Here is a 10,180-nt window from a genome sequence, read left to right as displayed (position 1 = left end):
TGTGTTTTGCATTCTCTTTTTCACAGTTTTTATAAATTCAATTCAACAACAAAAAAGCATAAAATACATTGAATGGGAGGATACATAAATTACTTTCACTTTTACTAACAGCCAGATGGGGTGTTAGGCCTTTGTGAATTTGCAAGTGTGAAGAAATCATGTGTATCCTCATGAAAGGGGTCTGTCTGTTCTATCAGTAGAAACCTCAGGAACTACATGCAGATCCTTGATGTCAGAGTTATATAAACAAAATGTGAAGAAGTATTTAATTTAAAACGATAAAAAAAGCTATTGGTGTTTGCAGTGAGAATTCCACTTTCGCCAGACATTAAACTCACATGTTATGGCTCTTATGCCTCAAAGCTGCTAATGCCCACTTTAAAGGCTTTCCAACAAAATGTAGTGTGAGGCATGTAATATCAGTAGTTATAAATTATATAAGTTTCTCCTTATACTCAGAAGTATTGTACTTTTTCCCTCTTGTGAACTCGAATGAGTGACTTCTCCAATGCAACAGGGTCAGAGTGTTCAGCGAAACATCAGTGAGACTCGGGCGAAGACTAACCACCAGACACCAGACTCACTTCTATGGGGGTTATTCCCTATCTTTATTCAAGAGCGTGGTATTTAAATTTGAGAGCATACTTTATGTATTTATTTCCCTCAAACCCTGTCCTCACACTCAAATAGTGCCTGCTTGCACTTAGATTTGCTCTGCTTGTGCTCAAACTGTACGCTTGCACTCAGATATATTGCTGTTTACAGATTTGTTCTGCTCTCAGATGTATTCTGTGCGCGCTCGAAACTTTTGTGCAACAATCCTGTCAAAATCCTTCAACCAATAGGAGGCCAGGTGTCCTTGCGGGTGCGTTCGCTTTACTTATTACAGCGTCCCGTAAGGGCGGTTAGTCTTTGGTTTATAAACTCCCGCCCTCCACGGCTTTATAACATAACCATGCCCGGCGCCGTGGGAGGGCCAGGCCCTCCCATTTGACATTCCTGCCCTCCCCCAATATACACGTTTTTGATTATTTATAACGTTTTTTTTTTTTTTAAGTTTTTATTTTCTTAATTATAAATAAACTGTGAACTTTTATGCTACGATGTATCTGATGTCAGATAGTAACTAAAACAAAAAATCGCAGGCTATGTCAAATAAATTCATGTGTCTGTTGTGATTTGTGATTCGCACATTTAGACCAATCACAGCGTCACACTCTGCTGCCTTCTGGATTTGTTTGTTTATTGTGCATTCTGTGTAGACTCCCATTTCTGTTTGAATTACAAAATGGACATCAGAAATTGGCTGAAAAGCAACCGCTCAAAGACCAACAGCCCCAGATGATCTTGGGGTTAATAAACCCAACCACGTGAAACTGGATCGTTATCCAGGGAGATTGTTTTCAGGAAAGAAGCGCACTTTTGCATGACCTTTTGCAACAGACCATGGCTTGAATATTCGTTAAAAGCAGACGCAGCCTTTTGTTTCCACTGTAGACAGTTTAAAGTAAATACATCTTCATCTGATGCGGCTTTTACTGTCAAAGGTTTTTGCGACTGGAAACACGCATTACAGACTGATAAAGGACTGCTAATGCATGCTGCATCAAAAGAACACATTTCATGTGAGAGTTTGTGGAGAGAGAGAGACAGATACGCGAGGAAACAAATAAGGAAATTAATACTTTGGTGCAGATCAGCTGGCACGGAACCGTTATTACGTGTCAGCTGTCGTTGATATTATAGCTTTTTTAGCCGTCAACCAACTCCCTCTCAGAGGTGACCACGGTTCACTCCACAGCATGTCCGAGTCAGGCAGTGGGCTCTTCCTATCGCTGTTTGAGTATACGCTGCAGTACAAAGATGCAGAGTTGGCCAAAATAATGTTCTAAATTAGCTCGGCTGAGCGAAAGGATGCACCTGCAGTGCATAGAAATAAACCATGCCCAAGGCGGGTTAAACAGTTCATCGTGTCCGTCTCTATTTCTCTCCGAGTGCAACGATGAGGAAGCTGCCATCCTTAACCAGTGTGCCTTGCTCGTGATTTACCAGTGTTTGTGCTGCCACGCACGCAATGTTTCAAAGTGGTTGCTATGTTGTCCTTTATTTGTGTATGTATTTGCGATAAGTGTGCGTACTTTACTTTACGCACTGCTGTTGGCCTTGCTGTTTGATATATATTGTGCCGCAGGCCCGCAGCACCTGACGGTTTTGTGTGCCCTCCCATGAAAATCATATGCCCTCCCTTCAGATTTGTTCTGGCGCCGGGTCTGAACATAACATGTACTTCACTTCGCTGTACAACTTTTTTTTGGGGGGGGTAAGCACAGTTAGTATATGTTTATAAAACGAACAAGTCAAATCAAGCAATCTGATGTTTCTTAACCGTGATATAATGAGCGTATATCCCGGGTATAATTGTAGTTACTTTTCACTAGTCAGTATCCCTCCGCGTCTGAGAGCCGTTACAACTGTTACATTACGTCCGTCACGAAACTAACTAACTAACAAAGCTTAAAATGGAAACATTTAAGGTTAACTTCGACCTCCGGGGTGGCCTTACTATGGAGGAGTGGATTGAGAAGTGCCTATCTCCAGAAAAAAAAAGCACCTAAACGACGACAATGCTGTCTGTCTAATATGTTCTCTAGCTGTTATTGTTGTTGCATAGCAACCACCTCGCACTATGTTTTGTGTAGAAGGCAACGGAGGGACTATTTTATATTGAACATCATTATTTAATAATAAAAACTATTTAAATTGGAGTGTGTATTTTTCTTTCACATTGCCAGCCACACGTGGTAACCGTTTTATAAATGCAATAGCTCACTTCAGGCCGTGATATACGAATATCTATACAATATGGGGTTGTCGACACTCCGCTTCGCGTCGGACCGAACCAAGCCGTAGCACAACAGTGCTGGAGCAGAACAACAGTCTGGAGGAAGAAGTGGGCCGGTCGGAAAATTCACTAGCAATCCCCTCTCCCCCCGTTGACAATTTACTAGCGATGACGAGGGCCGGTCGAGATTCCCGGGCTGATTTTTAGTCCCAGTACGCCACTGAACGTAGCTATTATGTAAGGTGCTGGTATATATATACTAACTGTGCTTCCCCCCCCCAAAAAAAAAGTTGTAAATCAAACAAGTGAAGTACATGCTATGTTATAAAGCCGTGGAGGGCTGGAGTTTATAAACCAAAGAGTAACCGCCCTTACGGGACGCTGTAATAAGTAAAGCGAACGCACCCGCAAGGACACCTGGCCTCCTATTGGTTGAAGGATTTTGACAGGATTGTTGCACAGAAGTTTCGAGCGCGCACAGAATAAATCTGAGAGCAGAAAAAATCTGTAAACAGCAATATATCAGAGTGCAAGCGTACATTTTGAGCACAAGCAGAGCAAATCTAAGTGCAAGCAGGCACTATTTGAGTGTGAGGACAGGGCTTGAGGGAAATAAATACATAAAGTATGCTCTCAAATTTAAATACCACGCTCTTGAATAAAGATAGGGAATAACCCCCATACACTTCCACCTCCATATTATCTTGTTAATAATGATGTGTTGCTCCACCACTATCAGTGTTTGTTTGGCAACATGTGAGTCTCACAGCACAAAAAATACATTTCAAATATGTCATTAACAGTTTACCTTTATTTCAGTGCTTTTACCATAAGTCTAGAGTTGTGTATCAGTGGCACGCAAAAATAAAGAAAAAGTATTCCTTACATTTACGCACTTTATTATAAAACACATCTCAAGTTTTTAATTTACAGCAGCATGTATTTGAGCATCTTTTCCATGGAACTTAAAACACTGTTGCCCCTATTGTTCTCAGTTGCCATGGAGGTATATTTCCGAATAGTATAGGCTACATACATTTTGATCAAAACAATTTTACCCATTTCAAATGTTGTGCTTCATTTGCATTCCCTTCATCAGCATACAATAGGTTGTAACTTTCATATAAGCTCTATTACATCTCTAACAACTCCAGATATATAAATGTATATTGTTGCTCCCTTGTTCTACATCATCTCCTGATGGGGAGCTCTTAATGTGGTTGTGTCCAGTGTGTCTCTCCTCTGTTTGCCATCCTTGCATGGGTCCTATGAGCGGCCCCCCCTCAGAGTCAGCCTCCTGAACAGCTCTTTCTTCAGAAGGTCCCTCTCTTTGCGGATTCCCTGCAACACGGTCTGATTCTCCTGAGCCCGACGCATCAGATAGGGCAGTGTGTCGTCCACCGAGCCGTAGGGCACTGACTTGTACACGGCATAACCCTCCTTAGCTGTCGGTAGAAGGACAAGAGAGTATGGAGTCAGAGCTTTGGTCCTACAACGAAAGTTTTCCAGGCCTACACCGCAGTGCTTGAATTGGGCCGGTACTCACCGGTACGCAGTACCGGGCCGGCACTTTTTACCCTTGTGGTACCGGTGTTATGCAGTAGATTGAAGACCTGTTCGCGGGGACGCGCAAACGTGACGTCATCGCCTGTATTGAGCGTTCGTCTAGTTTAATAAGCTTTTTTATCTCTTTTAAATTATATATTTCCCATCAGATTAAACAGCAAACGGCTGAATAAATAATGTGCATACAATTGCGAGGAGGCTCGTTTTAAGGACACTTTTCAGATAGTCACAATCTTCGTATTGGAACAAACTTCCGTTTTTGAGTGTAGTCCCACTCTGCTATGTTCCTCCTTCCTACAGAACAGACAATGACAGGATAATGTGATTTGTCAGTATAGTCCTATTTCTTAAAACCTTCTCTGTTGTTTAAGTGTCTGATAACCACGAATAGTAAGCAATGATATGACGGTAATGATATAACATATGTCAGACATTATTTTCAAGCAAGCCTAAAAGATAATGTGTTCAACATGGCTTCACTTGCTTTAATTGCTCCTTTGAATGTAATTTTCATCTGTGGTTTCCTACTCAACATATTTTTGTATTGTAATGCCACTCATATTTTATCTTGTATTGTATTTTAAGGTGACATTGAATGCTTTGAAAGGTGCCCTAAAATAAAGTGTATTATTGATCTTATATCTGTGCCTATATCACACTATTAATGTTCCTTATTTTAGACTAGGTTTTTCCTGGTGTCAATAGGGAAGATCTGCACTGTTCTCTACATAACATGTTCAGCAGAGCAGGTATTTCTCCTGCCGGATTTGGAACCCCCCCCTATATCTTTGTCCAGGACAGTCACAACATCACCAAAATCACACTGGTGTTTGCTGTTCCCCTCTAGTTTGTGCTCACCAACGCATTTTACTCTGGGCCCAGCAGTTGAAAAACTAAAGAGGAGCTTCCAAATCCTGAGTCATTTTGTTTAAGTACAGTGAGCCTTCCTAAAATATACAGTAAAGAGACAACCCCACCACCATTATAGGATATACTATATGACTTTGAGCCAAATACTTGTTTTTGGGCTGTATAAATAAATTGACTTGAAACAGTTGCTGATTTAGAGTACTGGCATCTTTTTTATTCCAATTCAAGCACTGCCTACACCCTCAAACAGACATAAGATAAGAAGTACTTTATTGATCCCAAGTTGGGAAATGTTTGTTTTGCAGCAGCATAAAAAGACATGGCATACAATAACAATTAAAATACTAGAAATATAAATCTCAATAGCAATAAAATAGCATTTAAAAAAGGATAAAATATACATGTTTTGCATTACGTTTTAGTTGAATAAAAAACACTGGATAATTTGCAGAAAACTGAGCTCACCCAATGTGAGGGAGACGTGGTCACACATGCCCAGCAGCTGCCCGAAACACACGGAGCCTCCATCGTTGGCAATCCCCAACTCTTCCATCCTGAAAATAAAATACACAATAGTTAGATACGTAGATAGATAGATAAATACTTTATTGATTCCAATTTGGGAAATTATTTTGTTACAGAAGAAACATCAGTGTGTTCAGACAAAATTAAAAATACTTAAAAAGTGGAACAGAGAATTTACAACAAAAAATTAAGTTCCAAGAAAAAATAAAATGAAAAATATGATATCAAATATAAACAGTATAACAATTCTGGATAATTAAAATGTTTTAAAAGACGTCCAAAATGCTGCCAGTTAGTAACAGGAATATATGCTTACACACATACAGTATACTAGTATGAATCAACCTGGTGATTGAGACCCGACTAGTGTTCCCAATATAAATCAGGGGTTTTGAGAAGATTAAAGGAGTACTCCAACTATTTATCATTGCACTTTTTTTGTGTAAATTCTCATGTTAAAGTGTGATTTTGACTTAATGTGGTCATACCGTTTGGCGGCCCGTCTCACTGACTCCTCGTTGTGAGTGGCGACAATAATTCTGGAGCTCTCCGGGTTCTTCGAAATGTCTTCCAGCATCACATCCAGCGAGCCGTTATAACTGCACAAACACAAGCAAACTGTTCAATAAATGTTACTGTGGGGGACAAAATCTGTCTGTTTTCTATAAGGACAAATGTACTCAATGGATAGCAGTTCAGTTCTTTTTAATCCAGGCTTTTAGGATTTATCCAGGTGCATTGGTAAAAACGACCTAAGTAATAGGCTCTGTTATCTAGTTTAAAGTGGACCTATCATGGGGGGCGAGGCACGAGCGTCATGTTACCATGCTGTGTTACCATGCTGTTACCATGCTGTTACCATGCCACGGCAACCTCTCATTCCCCTGATAGGTGTAGAGTTGCCCATATAGGCGGGGCTCCCCGTTTCGGACGTCAGAACAATTTCAAATCTGTATCAGTCTGTATCAGATCCATTGCAGCCCCGTTTTTAGAGATTTGGGTATGGAGGAAAAGAGAGGGTTGTGTTTTCTGACACTTGGTGAGTTCCCTGACACACCGGGGACACATATTCATGTATAAAAGACGTACAAAAGTGCATTTTGCATGATAGGTCCCCTTAATATGAAATGCATTTGCCTTGTAACGAATAATGACTGCTGCCTCTGATCCACCTGTCATTGGTGTCCTCCCAGCACTTGTGGACGGGGTCCGGGCGACCCTGCTTCTCTGCCAGCTTCCTCTCTTTGTCCATGTAGGCTCCTCGCACCAGCTTGACCCCCAGACAGAAACCCTCAGTCTCTGACAGACGCAGCGCTTCTAACAGGGGAGACCTGGACTCCTGGAGACATATAGACATATATATACAGATCTTTGATAATGTTAGAAAATACATACATAAGCTAAAATGATCTATTTTGTGACATTCAAGATATTTGCCTTCAGATAACATTGATACGTGTTCCAGATCCAGGCCCCATCTTTGTTAAACTTCTTCATCATCGCCATGGTGACAAGAGAGAGGGCAGGGTTCATGTAGGTGTACTCTGCATCCACCAGGACTCTGACTTTGTTCACACTTGCCTAAAAAAAGGTAAAAACAGATTTGATTTAGATGCAAAGTAGTGACTCAGAATTACAAAACACAATCAGTTTGATATTTCTTCCCATGTAATAAAGATTTCCTTGACTTTTGTACCTCTGCTATTTGGTTGAGTCTCCGCAGGCTACAGAGGAAATGGGCGAGGTCACTTTCATCTAAACCAGGGAAGTTGATTTGCTGAGAGGCAGAAAGGTCAGAGGTCATGTCATTTCACAGAAGCATTGTATATGTACAGTATTTGAACTGTAACAAAGTGGATTATTTAGATTAACTGTGGATATACCTCTCCATCCATAGCTCTAACAAGTAGATTCAGGTCGTATGGTTGTTGTGCGATGAGGGTTGTGAGTTTCACCTTTACCGTAGCAGTACAGAGAAAGACAAAATGTCTAAAGTTTAACTGGAATAGCTGTGGGAACATCAAACACTGAAATGTGTACTCTTATCTATTTTTCCCACATTTGTTAACTACATATAGCTATCGCTTGGGGGCAAAAAACCTGGGAATATCCCATATGGGTCTGCTTGTAACCAAAACTTATAAGTCATTGCTTTAAGAATTTTAAATGCCCCCTTTATTGATTTCAGATTTAGCATTTTAAAGTTCATTAAAAAGGTATTTTTTGCATAATAACGTTAAATGTAAAGATAATATGTTAGTAATAGTGTAATTAAATATGTCCTGGTAACATTTTGATGATGATGGAGTGCATTGTCTTACACACAGCTCCGGGCTGAGCAGCGCTGTGACCTTCAGCTGCATCATGGGGTCTCTGCTCCAGGTGTTACTGTGGGATATTTGTACACATTCCAGCATGGCCTCCATATTATCGTCATATTTCTTCTCTCTGGTGGTGACACATAACAACATAAGTCTGTAATGTACTTCAATTTCCAACATGCAATAACAGCTTACTTGTAAAACAGCAGAGTAGAAGACGTGTGTTTTAAGTTGAGCTCAGGGGCAATCATCTACAAGAGATACTTCCTAAATCAGCATCTAATCTGCCATTATAATCTTTTTTTTAATTTTTGTATACCCTTTAATATCACCATGCCATGCCCAGCCTCGTCATCACATACTGTAGACAGCAACATTTTGTCGTAAGCAAAGAACTTGATAAATTAGATTTGCTTTATGCTGTAAGTAGTGTGAGAGTTTGTAAATAGGATTCTTTGATATCGTTTAGCTGTTAAACGCAACCCCATTTACTTGTCTTAGTACTTGTATTCACATTTTCTGTTTGGTCGAGCCTGAGCTCACTGAGTTATTAACAGTTAGACGTGCCCTGTGCTCTCTCCCAGATCCTCCTCGATGGGTACGGCCAGCATGGGCCTGAGTCCCAGCAGGCTCATCTTCTCCATGGACTGAGAGATCTCACTCTCATTCTCCCCGGCCACAAACTGGGCATACACGGTGGGACGCAACAGGGAGGAAAACGCCCTCCTCCCCAGCAGCCTGCGCGCCACCGACATCAGCTGGAAGAGGAGAGGAGGAGAAGAGGAGGTGAGGGAGGGTGATGGAGAAGAAGATCGGAAATAATGTAGTGACACAGAAACAGTGATGGAATGTACAGTAAGTAAGTCAATTTTGAATGTCTTTAGCTTTACAAATCAGAGGATTTGCTGCATTTTTATTTCATTAAATGTATTGAATTCTGTGATATTGGTTGGACAAAACAAGCATTTTGAATTTGTCACTTGTGGCATTTCTCACTTTTTGCAGATTCTTTACAAACCAATTATACTTACATAATACTAAATAATGGTTACCTGCACCCGAACAAAAAAGTTACATTTTACTGAATGTACTTACATAATTCAAAACCATTTCTAATGAGGGACTTTGAGGGGTAATCATTTTTACTGAAGTTAAGGATCTAAATACTTCTTCCACCACTGCAGAGAAGCCTTTATTCAGCATATTTCTCTTGTATTAAGACAACAATTTACAGTGTGCAATATAACACCACAGTAAGGAATCATAACAAGACAACACAGACAGTACCTTGACAATATTCGTGTTAAGTGAATGTCAAAGACTAGGATCCCTGTTATCCATACATTTCTCAGTCTTATTCACTTAATTTTTACTCCAAATAATGATCAATGGCAACTCACGTCTTACCTTCCCACTGTTGTTGACCAGCACAGAGAAGGAGCAGAGGTGGAAGATTCCCAGAGCTCGGAGCAGCTCTCCCAAGCTCTTCACCCTGAAGGCACTCGGATCCTCAAAGGTCAGAGTCGCCGAGAGACGGTCGGGCTGCTTGACCGCCACCGTCATCCTGGAGGCCGTAGTAGCCAGAAGCCTCAGCGACAAGGGGTGAAGGAGTGAGGGACGCAAACGAGAGCACATCATCATCCCTGGAAAAGTGAGTAGGTTTTTTAATGTTATTGAATCAGCCTTTAGGTGATGTTTTAATGATTAAGTGCTGTGTGTAAATGTTGTTGTGTGATATCTGCTCCCTGAGTAAGCTGTATATGAAGGGTTTTTGTGTGTGTTAAATAGAAGTACAAAGAACACTAGTGTCAGAGAGACATTATCAGAGCCTGTGTGTTCAGATCATTCAGTGAATTAACAGTTAATGATAGTTACATTTACTGAGAATACATTTTTAAAACAAAGCAAAATCAAAAGAGCCCTCCATCTGAAATTGACAATAATTTATAAAATGAAAAGGTCAATATAAATACCTCCTTTGAATAGCTTTTCGAAAGTCCCTCAGTAAATGATGGAAAGCGAAGCAGGTGCAATGGATATATTCCTCATTTTTGGC

General features: G+C 40.6%; 1 protein-coding gene across 2 annotated transcripts; it reads right to left on the bottom strand.

Moving 5' to 3' along the window:
• Nucleotides 1-3,633: 3,633 nt before the first annotated feature.
• On the bottom strand, nucleotides 3,634-10,180 carry prodh2 (proline dehydrogenase 2). 2 transcript variants are annotated; one of them, XM_034214641.1, is made up of 11 exons: nucleotides 10,098-10,180; nucleotides 9,532-9,767; nucleotides 8,692-8,882; nucleotides 8,125-8,251; nucleotides 7,687-7,758; nucleotides 7,500-7,580; nucleotides 7,241-7,384; nucleotides 6,976-7,142; nucleotides 6,292-6,402; nucleotides 5,744-5,832; nucleotides 3,634-4,287 (listed from the first exon to the last, which is right to left on the bottom strand). In XM_034214641.1, exons 2-11 carry the CDS (start codon nucleotides 9,763-9,765, stop codon nucleotides 4,109-4,111), a joined length of 1,395 nt encoding a protein of 464 aa, XP_034070532.1. In that variant the 5' UTR covers nucleotides 9,766-9,767; nucleotides 10,098-10,180; the 3' UTR covers nucleotides 3,634-4,108. The 2 variants fall into 2 exon arrangements, with proteins under 2 accessions (XP_034070532.1, XP_034070533.1); XM_034214642.1 differs by lacking the exon at nucleotides 10,098-10,180 and having other exon boundaries at nucleotides 9,525-9,767.

Source organism: Gymnodraco acuticeps, unplaced genomic scaffold (assembly GCF_902827175.1).
Source record: "Gymnodraco acuticeps unplaced genomic scaffold, fGymAcu1.1, whole genome shotgun sequence".
Taxonomy (NCBI): Eukaryota; Metazoa; Chordata; class Actinopteri; order Perciformes; family Bathydraconidae; genus Gymnodraco; species Gymnodraco acuticeps.
The sequence above is the reverse complement of the archived record's forward strand: the minus strand, read 5'-3'. Positions and strand labels throughout refer to the sequence as shown.